At 39.8% G+C, this 24,598-nt stretch overlaps 1 protein-coding gene across 1 annotated transcript in view; it reads left to right on the forward strand.

Moving 5' to 3' along the window:
* The window catches only part of LOC109052506 (double-strand break repair protein MRE11-like), a 141,085-nt gene that overhangs the window by 99,062 nt on the left and 17,425 nt on the right, over positions 1–24,598 (forward strand). Inside the window, exons 12-13 of the mRNA XM_042749522.1 lie at positions 9,829–9,888; positions 10,001–10,187. Coding sequence (XP_042605456.1) covers positions 9,829–9,888; positions 10,001–10,187 — 247 coding nt within the window. The remainder of the gene's footprint in view (positions 1–9,828; positions 9,889–10,000; positions 10,188–24,598) is intronic.

Here is a 24,598-nt window from a genome sequence, read left to right on the forward strand (position 1 = left end):
ACAGATCTTAAAGTGCAGTGATTAAAGTCCCCAGACACAATAAAGGCTCCATCCGGGTGCAAGGTTTGTAATTTGCTTATAGCAGCCCAAAGTTCTTTCATAGCCACATTAGCATTAGCGTCTGGCAGTACATAAACTGCAACAGCAACAATACAAGTAAACTCACATGGTAGATAGAATGTGTAGGCCTTTATTCTCCTTAAAATCTCAGAGGGGTAGTCGTGGTCGAAAAAAATACATCCTTTTTCTTTTCAAGTTTTACCTACTTTTTTCTCCACGCTGTATGCAGCACCTGCTCTTTCACTCTGTGCTCTAAAAAACAGAGCACTAGTGATCTTGGTGGTGAGTCGCAGGGAGGCTTTGGACCGAACGCTCTATGACAGTGCTGTATACCCAGCTCTGTGTCCGTTAGTGGCAGTCCCAACTCATTTTATAAAACTTGTCACAAACTCCAGTAGATTACTACCCTCTGATACCTCCGGAATTCCATATATACAGAGGTTATTCCGTTATTACTCCCCTTCCATATTCACTTTACATATAAATTCAACTTTCTAAATGTAATTTCTGAGGGGATTTAAACCAATCGATTACGAGAGATTCTTTCAAGCAGCCATCTGCTTCTACGCCACAATGGAGTTTCTGTTTGAGTACAGAAAAAAACACCCAATTGTTGTTTGCGTTTATATTTTAATTCTGGAAATTCATTCATTCTTAGAGAGAAAAAAAAGGAAAATTGTGACTTTAAATTAGCTAGACTGAAACTTCAAGTTCTCCTATTTATAATGATATATGACACCTGATGCTGACTGCTACAATAGGTCTTAAAAAACAAAGAAAAGTGCAGGCATGTCAGGTGCCCCAAAAATGTTCTAGGTCTTTAAGGGTTAACTAATGATTCATAGCGTGCAGTTATTATAAAGTGTTACCAAGTAACCTAGCTAAAGTAAGGAAAAAGAAAGGAGATTCTTGTTTCATCATATTGAATCGTCTTTTCAATGCAAAGTGAAATTGCTTAAAAATAAACTGTTAAATCTTTTGTCGGGCAGACATACAAACATTTGGTTAAAGGGAGAAAACTCAATTGCTGCAGGTGAAACATCTATCTAGTGCATATGACAATTAAAACGCAGCCCAGTTGAGCACTAAAACTAAAGCCATTGAAGGTATACTCCATCCTTTATACCCTCATGCCATCCCATAGGTATATGACATTCTTTCTTCAGATGAACACAAACTAAGGTTTTTAGAAAAAAGATCCATCTCTCTACATACTCAAGATCCATCTCTCTCCAAGTGTACAGGACGTCCAAAGATGATGCTTTAAAAACTAAACAAAGTATCTTTGTTCATCAGAGGAAAAAAAAGTCATATACATTTGGGATGGCATGAGTACATGATGAGAGATTTTTTTTTTTTTTTTTTTTTTTTTTCATTTTTGATTAAAACAATTAAAAAGTCTGTTCACATCCTGCATATAAAGCAATTCAGGCAATAGTTGGTCAGCATAAGAGGCAGCAAATCTTTCACATGACTGAGTGTAGAAATAACGATTCAAACGAGATCACTAGTATCTTTCACACCTGTGTTTTTGATTGAGTGTTTGTAGATTCATTCAAGAAATGCGTAATAGCGTATGAGCGTATAACACTGAAAACATGGAAACCTGGAAAATTCGAGAAGGGTCTGGCTGCAGACTTGCACTTGCACTCTCAGACTTGCATTCTCAGACCTGCACTCTCAGACACTTGTGCTTCCGCTAGCGACGTCACTTGCACTTTATTTTTTTTATTTTGTTCTGTTTATTGATAACTTTTTGTTTGAATCAACATTTTACAACAGTAACCAGGTGGTGAAGACAAGAAAAAAGAAACTAAAATATAGCTGCAAGCAGCGATGGCGGGGCCGAGCTGTCAGCGCAAATGCCACCCCGGTGGCATCAGTCAAAGTGTGCCCAGCGAGCACATAGACAGTTACCGTCTAGCACAGGTGTGTCCAACCCTGTTAATGGCAATCGACTGTCCTGTAAAGTTTAGCTCCAACCCTAATCAAATACACCTAAAGCAACTAATTAAGGTCTTCAGGATCGCTTGAAAATTAAAGGTAGGTGTGACTGATTTGAGTTGGAGCTGAATTTTGCAGGACAGTCGATCACCAGGAACAGGACTGGGCACACTTACTTTAGCAGTTTGGATTTAAGGGATACAGCAATGAAAGGGTTAATCCGAACCATCAAGAGACACACACACAACACAACATATAAAACTTGAGTAACACTTTCAATAAGGTTTCAGTTATATAATTAATTTACTTAAACAATAATTGTCTAGGGGTGGGCGATATGACCAAAGTCTTATATCAAGATATGATAAGTGAATTAGTCTTCACTGTCTACGTTATGTACATCTATATATATATAGATAGATAGATAGATAGATAGATAGATGTACATAACGTAGACAGTGAAGACTAATTCATTTATTAGTCAAATAGCAAATTAGCATTATTTGTTTATTTATTTTCTTCTTATTCTAGTTACAAAAGTGATTTAGTCAAGAGCAGTGAGAGATTTTCATGAATGGCAGACAGGACGAATATTGGACAGCTTCCCCTTTAAGAACGAAGTCCGGATCCAATATACTGTTACATATGCGCTTTCTCTCGCAACTGTTTACTGTGCGTTCACACCGCCGGCGTCGAGAGCGTCAAAAATCGCTCTGGCCGCTTTGCTCACAACGCTGCAGAAAGATTCGTGAGTGCTCTGACGTAGATCGAATGCTGATCGTGTATTTAAAGCGGCCGCAAAGCAAACAAGCTTGTTGATCTTGTGCAGACTAACCACAATGAGAGTAACGTTATAAGTTAAACCTCATTAAATATTGTTGTGGATGAAGTATTAAGGTCCTTTACCTAATAATGTATAAAGCACTCTAAAAATACTCTGATGCAAGTAAAAGTCCTGCATTAAAAATGTTACTTAAGTAAATATAATCAAGTATAAACATTACTTAATGTACGTATAAACAAGGAATTTTTTTTAAAAGTAAACTAGGACTACTGTAGCCTAGTAGTTTTTATTATATCATTAGATTATTATTATATTGTTACTGCACATCAGCAACTCACCAGAAACATGAACAATCTCAGACACCTTGGTCCACGTATCATTTTGAATTTATTTTTTTTATGTCCCTGTACGCAAACAGGGACACATCATAGATTACTGCAAACCCGCCACAGCAATAATCAACCTTTTGTTTGAACTAATGTGGTCGGAGCTGCATTCTCTGGAATCCTCTCAAGTGGTGGACTTCTACGTTCTGATTGGTTGCTGCCCAACCGCGTCATAGCTCATTACCATAAAGTTGCCCTGATTTCAACTCTCCTCGACGCTCTCAACAGCCAAGTCGCGCCGCGCTGCTCCTTGCCACTGCTCGACGCCGGCTCACATTGAAAATGAATGACTTCTGGCCACTTTGACGCTCTCGACGCCGGCGGTGTGAACGCACAGTTACAATCATTTAAAACCTAAATGACTGTGTTTATGAGGATACTTGCATTTGGACGCATATAAGTGTTTATGCAATCGTTCAAAGCCAATAAAGCGACAAAAATGCTCACGAGCTCTATTAGCAGCTGATGCGCAGCTCACACACTCCTCTCACACAGAAACAGAGACAGCACGCGCATATAGCTCTGTTTTTGTGTTTCAATGGCCTAAAATCAGTAGTTAATACATTTAAAAAAATGTTTTTAATATTTTTGTTTTTATGTTTGAGCTTATATATCTTTATTATCATAACAGTCTGAGTAATTCTGATTCTTGAACAGTAAACTTTGAAGTGTCGGCTTTGTGAACATATGTTGATTATGTATCTAGTCTGAAAGACTCATGAGCAGAAACCTTTTTATTTTGGGTATGTCATTTCTGTCTATATTCCGAAAATTGGGGTATACTGTTAAGGGGTCAAACTGCAGTGCTTAAAAACATTAAATTTTCATGACCACGCGCACAGCAACGTGACGTGAGCGCGCGCATGCTGTTATTCACGCGTCTGTCTGCATTAGGGATGTGTCGGTACTAGTATCGGTACCGAACGGTTCCTGGGCAAATTACAAGTGGAAGTGATCATCCCTATCCCCTTGGAGTGGAGACTTTGGAGTGAGCAGGGCACTTGCGTGCAATTAAATAGTCGTTAGGAATGCACTTGGCAAAAGGAGCGACAACATTTCCTCATTATCTTCAGCTGGGATGTTCCCATGACAACGCAGCACGTGTCCGTCAGCAGATGTCGCTGTTTTACTGTCATAAATGTCTTTTTACTGTTGTAAGCATAACTGTTGCAAATAAACATACATTTTATATTTTAAAAAAAGTTGTTAAAATATGCTATATAATATATGAAACGAATATATATAAACTTTTTAAAATATAAAATGCATATTGTTTTTATGTCGGTGTCCATCAGCGAATCTGCTGATGGACACGTGCTGCGTTGTCATGGGAACATCCCAGCTGAAGATAATGAGGAAATGTTGTCGCTCCTTTTGCCAAGTGCATTCCTAACGACTATTTAATTGCACGCAAGTGCCCTGCTCACTCCAAAGTCTCCACTACAAGGGGATAGGGATGATCACTTCCACTTGTAATTTGCCCGGGAACCGTTCGGTACCGATACTAGTACCGACACATCCCTAGTCTGCATACACGTGTAATGCATGTGACTGCCGTCATTCAAATAATGAAAACGTATTGCCGTAAACAATGTATTTTGCGGCACCACAAATAAACGATAGAGCACAACATGAATCGATAGACTTTTAATTTCGTCCATCCGATTTAAATCGTCATATCGTCCAGCCCTAGCATTTAATAATGTGTCTCTCTCTCTAGACTTTTAATTTCGTCTATCTGTTTTAAATCGTAATATCGTACAGACATAGAATTTGATTATATATAAAATTCTTGTAACACTTTTCATGATCTATAACCATTTAAAAAAATACTTTTAATGATCTATAAACATTTGTGAAATGATTATATAAAACTATATTATCAGTAAAATTCATTAACTTTTTAAAATACATATTATTATTCTTTGAAAGTTTTGTAGAAATGATTTAAATGCTCTATATGCGTTTTTACAATAATTATTTAAAAGTAATGCTATAGCTCCATCTGGTGGCCATCACTGGTAGTAAAAAATGCATGCTAGATCCAGAAGTTATGATAGTTTTTTAATTTTATGCTGGCTCCTGAACATGATAAATTTATGAAACTTACTGTGTTTTCTAAGAATGACTTCTACTACAGCCCCTGTGCCACGCCCCGGTCGCCAGCCTCTGCGGATTCCCTGATGGAAATCGAGGTGAAAAATCCGAATGATGAATTCAAGCCAATTTTCAAAATGACACACTTCTTACCTGCTGTAGTTGGGTTGGCGCTATAAGGCCTCAACTCCTAATAGTCCGATCTAGGCAATCATACATCGGTGACAATTTAAAAAATTTTTAATAATAACTCAAGAAGATATCCTTAGAAAGACAGAGGGCCCTGCGCTGTTTCCTCATTAGCTCGGGCCCCTAATTACATGTCCTCGCCACTGCCAGAACCACCGAGAATATCCGCTACAGCCACTGACAATCCCTTGCAATCGTGCATGTTGCTTGAGATCATGAGACAATAAGCTGTCGTGGTGATTACTTGATTAAAACTAAATTTAGTTACGATAATTCCAAATTCCGCACGAAAAAGACAGACACAATCGTGCCATAACACAGAATATACCTGCGCAAGTCTCTCGTTAGGCCTACTACTATAAGAGCGCGACCAGGTTCCTGCAAGAAAAAGACTGCCAATGTGTGACCGTTCAAATCCGTACTGTTTTTTCCACGCCGAGACCGCAGCCTCTGCGGCGTCCCTGAAGGTTCCAATGAACAAAAAAAAAAACAGTGCCCGAAAGTATTTCGTTAAGCGAATAATTTCCTCCTGTAGAAACAAACAAATGCCCTTGGCCTCCTCCGCTATTGGACTAAATATGCCAATGCAGAATGTATTAAGATACATTAGGACGTTCAATTGCAAGAAAAACCAAGACCCAAATCCGTTGGCCATCGAATATACGTTTGCGCCAAAAGTTTCTATTTAATGTACTACAGGGTCCCTCTGCCAAGAAAAATGGCAAGACCGGCAAAATCCGATGGCTATGAACCACAATGCACAAACTTTGTCCTCCTCATGTACGTAAAAACGCTAAAATGTGGCCATAATAAGATCATGACATTAACATTAGTTTTATTTCATTAACGACAAGGCAAGGCAAAATGGCCTTTGAAACACAATCATTTAGTCCCTCCCCTCCAGACGCTTTTTTTATCCATTAAAGCGCATTACAATTACTTACAATGAGAACACTTAAAATAGAACAGAAACATCAGATCAACGAGAAACACACAACGGTATACAAGTGCTATGACAAGAGTCTCAGTTAGTCCTAGTACAGAACCACCGTACCAGGGTTTTTTTTTTTTTTTTGAATATGATAGACAAGAAAAAGAAAAAAGGTAAGTGCTAGTATTATTTGGTTAAGTGCAGGCGAAAAAAGATGAGTCCTTTAGATGTTTTTTGAAAATGAGTAAGGACTCAGCTGTTCGAATTGAGATCGGGAGGTCCATTCCACCAGCTGGGAGCCAGTCCAGGAAAAAGTCCGTGGAGAGTGATTTTTTGAACTCTTTCTTTGGATGGCACCACAAGGCGTCGTTTTCACTTGCAGAGCGCAAACTTCTGGAGCGTGCATAAGATTGAACTAGTGAGTTTAGGGTAGGTTGTGTGCGCCGTGCCTCAGTGGTCGTTTTGTAGGCAAAGCATCAGTGACCTTGAATTGATGCGGGGCGGCTACTGTTAGCCAGTGTAACCTGATGAGGAGAGGAGTAACATGGGCTGTTTTTGGCTCATTGAAGACAACCGCTCGCTGCTGCATTCCTGGATCAGTGGATATAGGCTGTGATAGTACAGGCAGGAAGGCCCCGTCCAGAGAGCATTGCAATAGTCACAGTCTGGAGAGAACAATAGCTTGGACCAGAGTTTGGTGGCTTTGCTCCTGACAGGACAGGGTCGAATCTTCCTAAGGTTGGAATAATGGCAAATCTACAGGACCGGGGTCGTTGTACAATATGGTCCTGTGAAGCTTAACTGATGATCCATCACAACTCCTAGTTTTCTGGCTGTCCATGGAATGAGTTATGGTTGACGAACCCCACTGTATAGAGAAGTTGTGAGGAAACGTGGGTTACAGCTGGAACCACCAGCAGTTCGTTCTTAAGTAGGTTTGAGCTGACAGTGATGGTCTCTCATCCAGCTAGAAATGTCAGCTCAGACAGGCTGAACAATGGCGAGCAACCTACCGTCGGGTCCTCTGGTTGGAATGAGAATAAGTTGAGTTCTCAGCACGTAGAGTGATAGGAAACGCCATGCTTCGGAATGACAGAAATCCTAATGACGTCATGTAGATGGAGAAGAGCAGCGATCGCAAGTACTGAGCCTTGAGGAACCCCAGTAGCAAGTTGGTTGTGACTTAGAAACCTCATCACCCCCTCCAAGACTACAATGAAGGATCTATCAGACAAGTTAGGAGTTAAGCCGCGGGAGTGCGGTTCCAGAGATGCCCATCTTTCTGAGGGTGACAGGAGAAATTCTGGTGATTAACGGTGTCAAAAGCCAGCAGACAGGTCCAGCAAAATGCGTACTGAGGATTTTTGAAGCTGCTCTTGCCAGTCGCAGGGCTTCAGTAACCGAGAGCCGGGCAGTCTCAAGTTGAGTGGCCACTTTTGAAGCCAGATTGGTTGCTGTCCCGGGAGGTTGTTCTGTACAAGAAGAGTGAAGAACAAAAAGTGTCTTGTCGTAGCACTGAAGACTTTGCGTGTAGCACACAGAGTTTTCTGAAAACTGCGAGAGTGAAGGAAGTGAGGATGCAAACCACAGAGGATAGGCGAGATGGAGAGAAGTGAGCGTAGGTTCCGTCGAAAGGTGACCCGCGTTGGAGCGTGTGCTGCTTCAGGAGTAAGTGCTAGATTAGCAGTAATGAGGAAGTGGTCTGAGGTGTGCAGTGGAGTAACTAAAGTGTTGTCCCACTGAGCAACAGCGCGTATAGATGAGGTCCAGTTGGTTGCCCGATTTGTGAGTCGCTGTAGTAGAGACTCGCTTGAGATCAAATGAGGCGAGCAGAGTGTTGAAGTCAGCAGCCTGGGGTTTATCTAGGTGGATGTTGAAGTCACCAAGCAGTACCAGAGGAGTACCATCTTCAGGATAGTTTGATAGCAGCACGTCCAACTCCTCCAAGAAGAATTTTCCCAATTGACCTGGGGGACGATAAATGACCACAAAGTGGATTTTAACAGGGTGGGTTACAGTAACAGCATGTGATTCAAATGAACCGTTACCTGTAGGTGGTGGTTGAAGATCAAATTTCCAATCTTTTCGATATAAGGAGACCAGTACCTCCACCCCTCCCGGTCGTACGAGGGGTGTGGGAACAAGTGAAATGAGTGGAGAGGGCTGCGGGAGTGGCAGTGTCCTCAGGTTTGATCCAGGTCTCAGTCAGTGCCATGAGGCTGAGACCAGAATGAGTAGCAATAGAAGAAATGAAGTCTGCTTTATTAACAGCGGACTGGCAGTTCCAGAGACCAACTGGAATAGAGAGCGTTGGAGTAGAGGTCAGAGGGACAGGCCTTAGATTTGTCGGGCAGGCCTTCCTTTGACGTACATAGCGTGCTCTCTGAGTGTTGGTAGTGATAGTAGAGATCTGAAAGCACATAGTGACTACAAGTGACCAAAATAAGTATTTGAGGATGAGCTGTACAAAAATTGAAGGGGAGAAAAGCAATACTCAAGTGCCCTGTCGGTGTCCTTGCTCGGTGGAGTCGCGCAGGTAGAGTCGATGGTCTTTACACTTGTCGCTCTTCACATGAGGAGGCTTCACACGAGGGCTGCGGCGACCGCTGCCGCGTTGACACTTACCACTTATATATTTGCCTGATTACCTGTGATTGAAGTCAGCTAGTCACGCCTCCCTGTTTAGCAGACCGAAACTGTCCAGTCCCGCGATAGGCAAACGCAAAAAACCAAATGCCACTTCACACGTATTTACCAGGGTAAGACACACAGTAATTAAAGCAAAGTTTCCCTAGCAAAGATGATCACGCAGTAGTCTAATGAGAAAACGAGGCAAAAACACTTACAAACTGCTGTCCTTATCTGTCGCTCGACTGTTTCTTCTGACAAGCGCTTACAAAACAGCTCTTTAAGTAGTGTTTACCGGCTTACTGGCTATAGTCACGCCTCCCTATTTAGCAGACCGAAACTGTCCAGTCCCGCGATAGGCAAACGCAAAACCAAACACCACTTCACACGTATTTACCAGGGTAAGACACACAGTAATTAAAGCAAAATTCAAACAAAAAGTAATAAAAAATTAAACAAAATAAAAAATAAAGACTGCAAGTGATGTCACTAGCGGAAGTGCAAGTGTCTGAGAGTGCAAGTCTGAGAGTGCAAGTGCAAGTCTGCAGCCAGACCCTCTTGGAAAATTCCGTGTTTGGTGGGGAAAGAGTTAAAACTTTAACTCTGGGAAAAAAATTAAATCTCTGAAAGAAAATAATATATTGAATACATTAAAATGTATTATTGGACTTATTTTAAGGTCGGTTATGTAAGGCTGATTTTGGAACAGTGGACTGCTTTGGAAGCTACTCTTGTTTGCACATCTCAGTCAATAAATTATGGCTCAGACAATATTACAGGGTCTAACCTTTACTTGCATGTGTCTTTAGATTCGACAGTTTCGTGACTCAAAGAGAAACACAGCAGAAGAGGATGAGGAAGTGCAAGAGGTCTCTTTTTATTTCTTTTGCTCGCTATACAGTACACATTAACTTCTTTTCACATTCATAATTTACTGACATTCCTATGTAAATTAACCTTGCAACATTTGTTCTGTTTCAGGCTATAATTCGTGCAAAAGCTCATAGGGACCGCAGTGATTCTGTTAGAGATGATGACCTCAACCTATCAGATGAGCCAGCTGACATTGCTGTGGAGTCAGATGAAGAGTCCACTTCTGCTCCTGCAATCCGTGGAAGGGGGTGTGGCTCCAGAGGTTCAAGCAGAAGAGGAAGAGGAAGAGGAAGAGGTATTTACATAAACCATAAACATTCACAAACATGTATTAAGTTTCTTTGATAGCTACTAACAGGTGGTGGAATCATACAACATGAGCTGTGAAGACATCCTCTTGAGGGGAGGTGAACGTATAAATTACCAAAATTAATGACTCATCTTTAATTAAAAAGTTTTGGTATTCCAGTTATTTTCAAACCTTAATTTTGTACCTAAGGCTGGATGAAATACTGGTACAAATCTCAAGTATTATTTCTATCACACTTGTGGTGGTGTCTCTGAACCACTTATTGGTTCGGGTGGAATATTATTTATGTTGTCATTTGCAGTACAGGTGCAGGTTGGAGATTCAATAGGCATGGGCGGACTGTAGGTCCAATGGCCAAGACTATTTAGACTCTGTTCAATATCTCTGATAGGCTGCTGCTTTCAAACATTCCCGCGATTATCAGTGTTTACAATGTAGTCTGAAGATAGTAAGAAAGATACAACACGTGGAATTTACAACACATTCTATTCATGTTATTTGCTCACATTTCTCTTGAGCTTAGAAATGCAGTGGCCATTCAGAGTCGTTCAGATTATTTATTACTCCAACACTGGAGTTTTGTTTGGTGTGTTCTCGCTTACTGAATTCTCTCATCATAAACGAGAAAGTGCAGATGTATGTACCATGTGGGTAAGAGATTAATTTATCATACAGTGTTGACAGGTTCAGTGATTATAATGGGAGTTTTTTGAGAGTGCTGAAACTCGCACTAGACTGAATTCAGTGATAATGTTCTGTGTACCTTCTGGTACCCAGAGCCTTAACAGTCAATGGCCATCAACATAAACTGTACTTCATCGGAGGATGAAGTGAATCCCTTGCCGTTTGCATCCATTTAAGGTCTCCAATCATGGGTATGAATGGATTTGGATAGATCTTTGTGGCCTTTCTTTGTTTTGGCCATTGCTGTTGCATCCAAAGATCTGGAGGAATTTTTATGGCAGTCAATTCCTAAACCATAGAATTGGGTGTGATGGTGAGGGTCAACCCGTAGTCCAATGAGAAGTCCTCTCTTAGGTGGTCATGGGTGCAGAAGGTCTCCCTTCCTGTCCTGCTAGAGGTTTCTGTCAGTTGCCTTGGCATCTTATCTGATGGTTCTGAACATTTGTTTATGTTCCTCCATCAAGATCCAATCACAGTGGGGCACATCTCCCTCCACACCAGCATTTAGAGAGGGGCCCTGCCATAAACTGGTCCTTGGAATGCCAGTTTGAATTTTCTTCACTACAGCACGTGCCCTGGAAGCCTGAGCATTGGTGTTTCGAGACAGAGTTGACACTGATTTGAAATATCAACACTCTGCTGCAAAATTTCAATGCCATCAATTCCATGTGATAGTATTAAATCTAAGGTATGATTTTGACAATGAATAGGTCCTGACACATGTTGTCTGACCCCAATAGAGTTCAGTATGTCTATAAATGCTGATCCCAATGCATCTCTTTCAATATCAACATGGATATTAAAATTACCAACCATAAGGGCTTTATCTGCAGCCAGCACTTACTCATATTGTAGTATCCGTTTGTCAACAAACAAAAGGAAATTAAACTTAAATCAAACTTTCAAACGACAACCTCTAGCACCCTGGGCAGGTGATGTACGCAGGCAAGAAACGAAATCACATTCAAACTGGATTCAGGGTTGTGGCTGGTTTATTTGTTCCAACTGAGCAAACAATACAGCATCTCTTGCGCTGGTAAAAAACCATATGCCCATCACCCAGGTGCTACAGGCCACCTCCTACTTCCTACCTATATTTACCTTTACCTTTACCTGTGCCCACTACTGCCCTCAGGTGTCTAAATCTAATATTGTAGTTATTAAACTAACCAAAAATAAAGACTAAACATATAAATAAAAACAATTAACTAAACAAACAAACAAAAGAATATTACCAAAATATATATTACTAATATAAGCAAAATCATAATATTAAACAAATTAATTAACAAATTAGAACTACTGAAAGCAAACTAATGTAGCTCCAACACTCCGGCCTCTAATTGTGCATTATCACAATTACTGAACTCTCAAAACGGAGCTACACTATGTATTCTAACTATATCAGGCACAGATGTCTTACCGCACCTGCAAGCAAAAGAGAAAGAAAGAGAATAATAGAGTCAGACAGAGAGAAAGCGAGAGAGTCAGTTCATGTGATCACACTGCCGCCTCCAGCAGCAGGCACAGCTTCGTCACAGGCCTCTCTAAGATGCTGGTCTTCGTTTGGAGGCGGACAGAGCGCACAACCCCATTCACATTTGATCTGACATCCAAAACTTTCCCCATCCTCCAAGATCCTCTTGAAGCTGTAGCATCTGCCACAAGAACAACATCTCCCGGTGTAAGGTTTCTTCTTAGTGCGGTCCATTTTTGTCTCTGTTGCATCAATGGCAGGTACTCAGAAATCCATCTCTTCCAGAAGAGTTCCGCCATGTACTGTATCTGTTTCCATCTTTTTCTGACATACAGATCATTTCTGTCAAACAATCCTGGTGGCATAATTGGTTTACCTTTCAACAACAGAATGTGATTCGGTGTCAAAGCTTCCAGGTCATTTGAATCATCTGACACCCTTGTAATAGGCCTATCATTCAATATTGCTTCAACTTCGCAAAAAATAGTTTGGAGTGCTTCATCGTCCAGGGTCTGCTGTTTAAGGACTGAGGTAAGAACACTCTTCACTGAGTGAATCAAGCGCTCCCAAACACCCCCCTGATGGGAAGCTGATGGAGTGTTAAATCTCCATTCTATGCCGTCCTGAAGAAAGGCTCTTTGAATTTTACCATGATTCAGAGCAGTCAGACTCTCCTTGAGCTCACGGCTGGCTCCAACAAAGTTAGTTCCATTATCAGACCTGAGAGTTGCAACTGGGCCTCGTCTGCAGATAAACCTTCTCACTGAATTTATACAGGAGTCTGTATCCAATGTGTATGCTACTTCCAAGTGTACAGCACGACTGGTCATGCAGGTGAAGAGCACTCCGTATCTTTTGAGAAGACCTCTGCCTCTTTTAACTTCAATGGGCCCAAAATAATCGATGCAAACATGAGTGAAAGGGGCTTCATCAGGCAACACTCTTTCAGCAAGTAAGTCCGCCATTATTTGTTCAAGGAGTCTTCCTCTGTTGCGTCTACAAACAACACAATCTGATATGACCTTTCTGGCAGCAAAGTTTGCATTTATAATCCAATACTTCCGCATTAAACTGGACAACATATAATTTCTTCCAGCATGACCTATCTGCTGATGAATGTGGCACAGAATTATTGTTGATACATGCAAATCTTTTGCCAGAATAACAGGACGCTTGGATTCCACTGGCAGTGAGGCTTTGCTTAACCGACCACCCACTCTGAGAATCTCACCATCCATCACTGGGTCCAATCTGTACAGTGGACTGTCCTTGGATATGGATTTCATACCACTCTGCAGCAAGGTAATTTCCTCCTTAAACCGTTGATGTTGTACATACCGGATGATTGACAGCTCTGCCCTGGTCACATCTTGAGGTGTCAGACTCTGTCCTTTGAGCGTAGCCTTAAAGCTCTGCATTTGGCTTTTCCACCTGTTGATGACAGTCTGTAATGTCCATACTGAGGTCAGCAGAGGCATAAAGCTCCTTTCTCCTATGTCCCAATAACACAAGAGTATCCTTGATCTTAAGAAGCCAAGCTACAGCCACCTGCAATCTCTTCCAAGATGAAAAGTAATGAATCAGGTGGCTCATAGCATTATCTGTGTCTTTAACAACAGCATTCACTGTCAAATCCCTTTTGATCTCAGAGTCAGCACCAGGAATCACCCGAAGATCTACCTCTAATTTAGGCTACCCATCCTTGGACTTATAAAGGAAATCAGGTCCCATCATCCATCTCCTTCTATTCAGGAGATCTTCTGCCCTCATTCCTCTTGACGCTTCATCTGCTGGGTTTTCCTTTGTCCCCACATATCTCCACTGATCAACATCAGTTGCCTCTCTGATGACTGCAATTCTGTTAGCCACAAAGGTATAGAATCGCCGGCTTTCATTTGATATATATTTAAGGACTGTTGTGCTGTCAGTCCAGAAAACTGACTTCTCCAGCCTAAGTTGCAACTCCTTCTGTAGCATGCGGTCTACTCTAACAGCGAGGACGGCAGGCTGTTAGCTCCAGGCGAGGAATTGTTGTCTGCTTCAGCGGAGCAACTCTGGCCTTCCCCATCATAAATGCAACATGCACTTTATTATCCCTTTCCAGTCTTAAGTAAGAGACAGCTCCATACCCAACCTCACTGGCATCAGAGAAGTGGTGAAGCTGTACAGTGACAGGATTGCCAAAGTCATTAGGCTTAATGCAACGATCAATCTTGAACTTTGCCACCTTGTGGAGATCTTCCAACCAACCAGTCCATTGCTTAGCGAGAACATGGGGAATATCTTCGTCCCATCCAAAGTTTCTTTTACAGAGTTCCTGCAGTAACAACTTAGCCATCATGCTGAATGGAGCAAGGAAGCCCAATGGGTCATAAAGGGAGCTGACCACCGAAAGAATTCCTCTTCTTGTCTGTGGTTGCTCTTGTGCTGAGGCCTTAAATCCAAATTGGTCAGTCTCAACGTACCACTGTAGTCCTAATGTACGTTCAACATGAAGTTGATCTGTATCCAAATCCAGCTCCATCATGTCTTTTGCTCTGTGGCCTTCACTGACAGAGCGCAACACTGCACAACTATTGCTGACCCACTTTGACAGAGTGAATCCTCCTTTCTGACAAAGTGCAGTTAAATCCTGGATCATTTTCCTAGCTTCCTCTTCTGAGGCCACTGAACGGAGGCAATCATCGACATAAAAATTGTTTTTTACTGTACTCACAACCTCTGGAGGGAAGTGTTCTGCGTTGTCATCTGCAGTTCTCCTCAAGGCATAATTGGCACAGCTTGGCGATGATGCAGCTCCAAATAGATGTACCTTCATACGGTATTCCTGCAAAACCTGTGCAGTGTCACCACCTGGCCACCAGAGGAAGCGGAGAAAGTTAACGTGCTTATTTGAAACATGAACCTGGTGAAACATAGATTGAATATCAGCCACTATTGCAATAGGCTCCTGCCTAAATCGGACTAAAACTCCAATGAGGCTGTTGGTGAGATCGGGGCCTTGCAAAAGCTGAGTTTTGAGCGATGTTCCTTTATATGAGGCTGCACAGTCAAAAACAACTCTTAGCTTGCCCTTCTGAGGATGATACACCCCGTGATGAGGGATATACCACACTTTCCCATTGCTCTGTGTCAGCTGGTCAAGAGGAACTGGCTCAGCATGTCGCTGTGTTATTACTTCATTTAGGAACGTGGTATATTCCTCCTTAAAAACACTGTTCCTGTCAAACTTTCTTTTCAGGCTCCATAAGCGCTGCTCTGCTATATAACGATTATCTGGCAGGGTTACATTTTCCTTTCTGAATGGCAAGTCAATACAGTAATGACCTCCAATTAGTTTTGCTGTACTACTGACAATATCCATGAACGTAATATCTTCTCTGGACATTTCAATCTGCTCTTCTGATGATTTCTCATTAAAGTCATGGTGATACTGCTTAACAAGCATTTCTTGCAGGTGTTCTACAGAGATGCGATTTGCTGTTACAGCAGAATAGCCACTCTTACCTCTACAGCTTCCACCATGAAGAGGACCATTAATGACCCAGCCAACCCTGGTTCTGACAGCATATGGGCCCTCATCTTGACTATTTATTACTTCCCACGGCTCCAAAACCTTAGGGGCATCGGTTCCAATAAGCAGATCAACATTTGCATGAATGTCATGGAGTATTACATCCTTCAAATATGGCCATGGATCAATATCTGCTTGTCGTGGAATATTAAGTGTAGACACAGGTATAGTTCTTTGAGTCAAAACATCAGGAAGCTCTATGAAATCTGCAGCACCCATGCCAGAAACTTCAAGACCTGACAAAACATAAGCATTCACAACCTTCCGTTGGCCCATTGTTCTCAACAAAATGCTTGTCTTTTTACCTCGCAAATTTAACCTTTTCGCCATGGTTTCTGTACAGAATGTGCCGGAACTGCCAGGATCCAGGAAAGCATATGTTTGCATGATCTTATTATTCCGTTTGCTTCTGACCTTTACTGCAACAATAGAGAAGGTAGAATAATCTTCCACACCGGCCCCAATATGGCCACACGTCTGAAAGGTTACAGTTGAATCACTTGGAAGGCTCACAGGATGTTTGACTTGTTCTACAGATATGCCTTTATCCTGTCTTTCTATATGAAGGACCCCGGGGTGTTTCTGATGACATACATAGCAATCCAATCGACTCCTACAGTCTTTGCTTGTGTGGTCTACCTTCAGGCAACCAAAACAAATACCCTTGTCCTTAATGAAGTTGATCCTGTCCCGGTGTGCCTTGGCTTTAAACTGTGAGCACTGACCTAATGGGTGATTTCTCTGCAGGCAGAAAAGACAGCAATGAGTGGAGTGGGTGCTATGTTCTGCAGGCCGTGCCATAGCTTCTTCCCTCACAGGAGTGACATTCGTAACGTAGCTGCTCCCCTTCCTTCTTTGTCGTAGCTGGCTGCTACAGGATGCCTTTACATTAGGATGTTGTGGATCTTGAATGTTTCCAAAAACTGGATCTAAAGCAATTTTCACTTGTCTCTCAATAAAATTTACAAGATCAATGAATGTAGCTCTCTGTCCACTTCTTTCTTGCAGATCACATGCCATATTCCTCCATTTTTCTCTTAGTTTGTAAGGAAGTTTTAAAATGATGCTCCGCATGTTAGATGGTAAATCCAGTTTCCCTCATATACATTACTTGTTCTGTTAAGTTTGAACATCCTCGGAGAAACAGAGAGAATGCTTGTAATCCTTTTACATCTTCACCTTTAACGGGTGTCCAGTTAAATATTTTTTCCATGTACGCAGATGCAATTTTATATTAATCTCCAAAATGCTGAGCAAGAAGATTCTTGGCTCTTTGATAGCCTTGATCTGGAGGTATATGTTGACAACTATGCACAAGATCCTTTGGCTGCCCCCTAGTGTACTGTTCAAGGAACTGCAAACAGTCGCTAGGATTATTTGTTTTCATCTCCACTACATTTTCAAAGGCTCTAATAAAGGATTTATATTGAAGAGGGTCTCCATCAAAAATTTGCAGATTTCTTGGAGGAAGAACAGAGGATATATTTTGCTGAACCAACTGTGCAGTGATTTCGTTTTGTTTTTGCATAATGCCCACCATGTCATTTTGGTTGTTACCGCTTTGAGTTTGAGAATTTAATGTATGTCCCATTTGGCGTCCATTTGGAGTCTGTACTTCTTGATATGGAGCTTCTGGCCCAAATGGCCTTCCATACATTCGCTCAGCAAATCCTTGTTTTGGCCTAAAAACTGATGCCGGATCAGGTGCAGCATGAACGTCATTTTCAGGTGGGACAAAGGCTTTGGCAAGAGGATCTAAACCGATGGATCTTTGAGCTTTGCTCCTCTCCAAATAAGAGTTCATTCCATCAGATCATCTTGAACCACGCTGTGATGAGTTCACTTCTAAAACCTGAAGCCTTGCAGTTGTAGCTGCCAAGTCTGTTTCAAGCTCCAATTGCTCCTTTTCTCTACGAAGCCTTTCCTCCTGTGCTTCTATATGATGTTTCCTTTTTAAAGCTTCGGAGTGTTTAAGAAGAGCTGCTCTCTCGGCCTCCGCATTAATGCGCGCCGCAGATGTTGCAGAAATCTTTGATATACCAGTGGTGCGTGATTTTACAGAACTTGCTCTTACACTTAAGACGTTAGAAATACTGTCTTCAGGTTGTATTCCATCATTAACGCATCCTGCGTCAATATGTTGTTTTGGCTGTGAGTATGGATAACCAGCCTTAGACAGCCACTCCTTCACATCTTCAATAAATGCATGACATGATTTCATCTTCTCCTCAAAGTTTTTTGTTTTAGTGATGAGTATTTCATCTTCTGGTAGAGGCAATTCCATAAATGTTTCATGTATATCGAGTGCTTCTTCATAACACTTAATGAACAAAGCGAGCTGAGTGTTCACTGCGTCTGCATTTTCATTTAATTCTATTAGGACACGAATTTTATCCATAAGCTTTTTAGCCTGGTTAGTTTTTGCAGTGCGTTTTTCTTGACAAGTTCATATATAAAAGCACATTCCTTTAGAAGTCAATTTAATTGACCGCTTTGTTTCTGGCCTCTCCACATCTGTCATTTTGTTGCAAACTTATAGCCTAATTGTTGATAATATCAGTGAATGTTCACAATCGGGCAACAAGGCTAGCAAAAGATGGCAACGTTTATTGAAACAACTTTGTTTTATACAAACAATCCTCTTCATCCACACAAGCGCACTTTCACTGGCTTTACTTTTTATAAATGTATGCCACCTGATGCGCTGATAATTCAACAAGCGCACAGCCAATTAAACTTAAAGCAGTCCAAGTTTTAAGGTCATGTAACTTTATTTTAGACTGATTGTTTTGTTGAGATTGATTTATTTGATTATATATTTTTTTGTTTACATACTATATGTATGTGTACTGTGTATATTTATTATGTATATATAAATACATACACATACAATAAATATTTTGAAAATATTTACATGTATATACATTTATATATTTATAGTCTTATATTTTATATTATATATAAATATATTTAATATATAAACATAACATATTTTTCTTAAATGTATACATGCATGTGTTTGTAATTATATATACATAATAAATATACACAGCATACACGCATATATTATGTAAACAAAAACTTTTATTTTGGATGTGATTAATCGTGATTAATCATTTGACAGCACTAGTAACTTTTCATGAACCCGTTTTCCCATACAGCATTTCTAGCAGTACATACCAACTGGAGATTTCTTAGCTTGGATCGGTCTCTGTCTCATGCCAGCAGATAATCCATGAATGGTGAATAAAACAATCCATGATGATTTTCCATCGGGTATCCCAATAATATCCGAAGCGAATTCCAAGGAAAGTTCTTCTTCTTTCTTTAATCAATGGGCGGGTTTTTTACTTGTTGTAGTGGCCGTTTGTCAACAAACAAAAGGAAATTAAACTTAAATCAAACTTTCAAACGACAACTTCTAGCACCCTGGGCAGGTGATGTACGCAGGGCAAGAAACGAAATCACATTCAAACTGGATTCAGGGTTGTGGCTGGTTTATTTGTTCCAACTGAGCAAACAATACAGCATCTCTCGCGCTGGTAAAAAACCATATGCCCATCACCCAGGTGCTACAGGCCACCTTCTACTTCCTACCTATATTTTACCTTTACCTTTACCTGTGCCCACTACTGCCCTCAGGTGTCTAAATCTAATATTGTAGTTATTGAACTAACCAAAAATAAAGACTAAACATATAAATAAAAACAATTAACTAAACAAACAAACAAAAGAATATTACCAAAATATAGATTACTAATATAATCAAAATCATAATATTAAACATATTAATTAACAAATTAGAACTACTGAAAGCAAACTAATGTAGCTCCAACACATATAGTAAATCAGCAAATTCTTTAAAATCTGTACGGTGCCCTGGTGGCCTGTATACAGTAGCCAGTACAAACGAAACAAGGAATTAAACATTAATACTTGTTTCTCTGGATGACGTTATACAGGTGGTTATATGGTTATATGTAGGTGGCCAACCAAAATGATGGTTCTACCACCGCGCGTACCGCCGCTGCGTCTGCAAAGTGCATTTGCAGCTTTTGATCTCTGAGTGGCGCTTTAACCACAAGCGCATTTAAGCATATTTTCGCAAATAGATGTCACCTTTGCCTCACCGATGTGTTACATTTGACGGCTGCATTCAGGGAAAATGAAAGAAAAACACTGTAGTTAAAATATTTAATATTCAAAGATGAAAGTTTAGTACATATGAAGTTATGTACGTTTCTTAGAATGAATTCAAGCAGGATAAATGTCAAGCCTATGAGCCTGTGCTTATATTTTCTCTAAGCTACACAGTATTACATCATATTTTAGATTTGACACATTTAATAGGTGTGCAGTATTATTTATATAAAATGAATTATGTGTTATATTATTCTAAAGAAACTGTGGTTTACTTTGCATCGAAGCATTAAAAGTGGTAGCCTATTTTAGTGAGCTAGGCTGCATGGATTTATATGCAAAATGTCAATATTCTCGCATACTAGGCCTATATTTTAATTTATATTTTAAAATTCCTTCAATAACACAGCATGCATTTTTGTCATGCACTACTTTATTCGTTACCTGTCCTTTATTTTGACAGATAACTTCTAGGGAAATAGATATCTGTCTGTACATTAAGAAATTGTTGCGTGTTTTATAAATTATTTTCTTTATTTTAGTAAAATGTGAGGCACTGTATAATTTCACTCCCATTATTTGGGCCTAATTAAAACAAGAAACTAATAAATTTAACCTGCACGATTTAGCTAAATCATTGAAACTCTAAAGAATGGACGGATTAATAAAACGTCTTCACGTTTAAACTCAAGTTCTCTCATTATAATCAACAAAATGCACACAATGTAAAAAAGAGTTTCATTAATTGACAACTTCAGTGATTTTAAAGTGAGCCTTCTTTACTTGCTTTCATATAATTTAAGTAAAGTAAAAAATAAAATAAATAAATTGCAGCCGCATTTAAATGCAGGTGTGAAAAATATCAGAGTGTTAAGTGTGACGCGCAGCATTTATTCTTATTTGTCTACATATGTGACCCGTCACGGAAACCAGTGACACAAGTCGGCAGCACAACTTTCGAGCAAAATGAGAAAGAAGCATTTTTTTTTTAAATTGGTGATTTTCGTTTTTTTGCAGAATCTGTTAGTTGAGTTCACGAAGAAGCCTCTCCGTGTTTGAGATAGCAGTATTGGTATATTTAAAAGCGTACATTTTGAGGTTGAAATCGGCTTGTATTTCGGAGATTCTAGCACGCAGTAGGGGCGTTTCATTGTGTGTGTATTTCCATACTGGATAAGCCGGCTTTTGTTTCTTTTGTTATTGCCCCCGCCCTTCAAGGGAAGCGTGGCTAATTATTATGCAGCGCTCTGGCCGGCGAAAATGTTTTGAAGTACTTCTTTGACAAGCCGATCTGAGCGACAATGAAAGCGGCATAATAAGACTGAATAATATCCCTAATCTACAACTGAGCGAAGATAAAGACGAGGAAGAATGTATCGGAATGTATCGGACATCAAAGTTTGTCGTTTTGTGTTAAAAATTAAAAATTATGGCCAGATTTTAAAGGAGTGTCTTGCAACGTTATCTACAATGCACAAGTTCAAATAGAGTTTTGACAAAAAAGTTTTTATAAAAAGATAAAACTCACATATTTCAGCCTCTAAATCATTTTTATAAAAGTCAAAAAAGATAAATTACTGACATTTTACAATGCACATTATCCTTTATTATTAATAGTATGCGGTCCGATTTTTCCCGTTGCGTCTGTCGTTGTTATGCAACCATGCAGCTTTACAGGGAGTATGGCTTATCTAAATGAGATGTAAATGAGCCCTATTGTCACTCCCAGCAGGTGAGAACTGCACAATCTTAGAGGCCATTTTCTCCCTTTTGAGCTTTTTTGAGTGCCTACCTTCAAATGGCCATAACTTCTCCAAATATTATCAGATTTCCATGTGTTACACATCGTTGAAAAGCTTGGAGACTACACTTTCAGAATATGTAAATAACTCAAAATGCCCCAGAACCGACTTGTGTCCCTACTTTCCGTGATTGGTCACATATTTTACCTTCATTACAAATCTTGTTTGGTTTTATTTTGGATAATTGCGTGTAAAAATTATTTACTTTGTAATGCATATGCAAAATGTGAATTATTATTCATATTGAAGTGTTTGTGCGAAAATTATTAATGGGCATGCATGATAGGGAGGCGCCCTTTCGATCACTTTAATTTTTTTCTGATAATGAATTAACTTAAAATTGGGGTGTCTCACATACATGAGAAATATATCTACAGAAAGCTTGAAATGTCTACTTTTAAACAAATCAATTCAAAACGAAAGCATTATATAATCTGTGAAGGTTGCATGTCTCTCTAAAGGCGCGTCCATGTGGCGAGAGTCAGCACTATGAATTTCATCTTGCAACCGTCAAGAAAACATTTGTTTTTTAAAAAATAATTAAAATGTCTCCTTTTTCACAATTATTAGGCTACTTCTGCCTGTGCTTTGTGGCAAACTTAATGCATGTCTTGAGGGCGGAATATATTAAGGCTTATTATGGATTATAGATGATAATTTAATATAAACCTGCGATTAGTTGAATAATGACAAATGAACGACTAGTAACTAGAAAAATCTTACGTGGGGGCAGACCTATTAACTACCCTTTAGAAATCTCTGTTAAAGTTTGTAAAGCATTTTATACGCGTTTGCATAAATTCTGCTTTCAGAACGGTCTGTAATTGAGAGATGCCTTAACACTGATTTTTCCTCTGAAACACAAAAACGAAAATTGCAGATATTCATGCTTCTGGTTTGTGCATTGTAAATACAACAAAAACAAACAAACAAAAAATAATAATAATAAATTATATATATATATATATAATGTCTCCAAAAACTCCAAAATGTTTTTGTCACGTCTGTAACGCACGTGTATTTCCCAAATCTAAAACATGTTCATAGACGGATACTGTTTGGGATTTAGAAAAACATAAAGAGATGATTCAATATATTGGTAATGAATAGGCTACATTCTGAGAGAATTTATATTTCAAGGTCTAAAAAATATTGAATGGACGCAATAAAATAAAATTAATGCAAGTTTGCATCTTTTTTTTTTTGTTTGTTTTAAGTTAAGGCAACTTCCTCTGAAATTAAGTTATAATAACTAATAAAATATATTGCGCTATACAGTAGTCAACATTTGAAGTGGATCAAAACCTTTCTTCAACGTTATTCTAAAACCAAAGTTCTAAACCTGTTCTGCAAGTTTGAAACCCTCATAAGACACTGTCCATGTGAAAGACCAAGAGATTAACACCTTTATCTCGACCCCCACAAACTATACAGAACTACCCCCAAAAAACCCCAACCACGTCCAGCTGAACTGAATTTGTCTTTTTTTTTTAGCTGCGAGGACCGGTGTTTTGTCATGTTACTGGGTTGAAACATGCCTGTACTCACATCAGCCGTACTCTTTGTATTCATTATTTTCTCGCAGCCCATATTATTATTTTCACAAGACCATAATAATAACAAATTATCAATTGATAATTAATCATTATTTTCAAGAGGGTCTGGCTGCAGGCTTGCACTTGCACTGTCAGACACTTCCACTTCCGCTAGTGACATCACTTGCAGTCTTTATTTTTTATTTTGTTGAATTTTTTATTACTTTTTGTTTGAATTTCCCAACATTTTATAACAGTAGCCAGGTGGCACTGACAAGAAAAAAGAAACTAAATTACAATGTCACTTGCAATCGCTACTTGCACTCTCTGCTACCTGCGACACTTGCAATCGACACAAATCGTGCATGTTGCCAATTGAGACAAGACGCTGTGGTGGTGATTAAACGATTAAAACTAATTTAATACTATAATGTACAGGGTCCTGCAAGAAAAAGACAAGACCGGCAAATCCGTGGCCAGAACACCAGGATATCAAGTCAAGTCAAGTCTGCTTTATTGTCAATTCTTCCACATGCACAGTACATACATACAGAGAATCGAAATTGCGTTACTCTCAGACCCCGATGCATACAGATAACACTAACAGTAGAGCCTAAAAATCTAGATCAAATATAAAATATAAGATAAAACTATACAATAAGGGAATGTAAAAAAGACATAACAGAAAAAAATAAAATAAAAATAAGGTTAAAAAAAAGCAGCGCAAGGCACATGGCAGATAGAGTGCAAACCAGTGAATGAACAGTGCAGATAAAAATATTTTTCGTGCATAAAAAAATAGCTTATTCAGTCTGATTAAAGTGACAAAGGGCTCAAGAGCAGTTATTTTATTTAAACTGACTGATGAGGTGGTAGAATGACTTCAGTTCCATGGTGAATGAGGTAGTGAGCAGACCAATGCTGCACAAAGTGACTGGTGCATGTCATTGTATGTTAGAGGGAGGGGGGGTGGAAGGACCTGGAGATGTGGGATCTGGGGGGGGGGGTTCATAGTTCAGTGGTGCCTGAGAGACGGGGGGGCAAGTTCGGGAGCGAGTTCAGCTTCCTGACAGCCTGATGGATGAAGCTGTCCTTCAGTCTGCTGGTCCTGGCCTGGAGACTCCACAGTCTCCTCCCTGATGGCAGCAGACTGAAGAAGCTGTGTGACGGGTGAGTGGGATCAC

The sequence above is a fragment of the Cyprinus carpio genome, chromosome B22 (assembly GCF_018340385.1).
Source record: "Cyprinus carpio isolate SPL01 chromosome B22, ASM1834038v1, whole genome shotgun sequence".
Classification (NCBI taxonomy): Eukaryota; Metazoa; Chordata; class Actinopteri; order Cypriniformes; family Cyprinidae; genus Cyprinus; species Cyprinus carpio.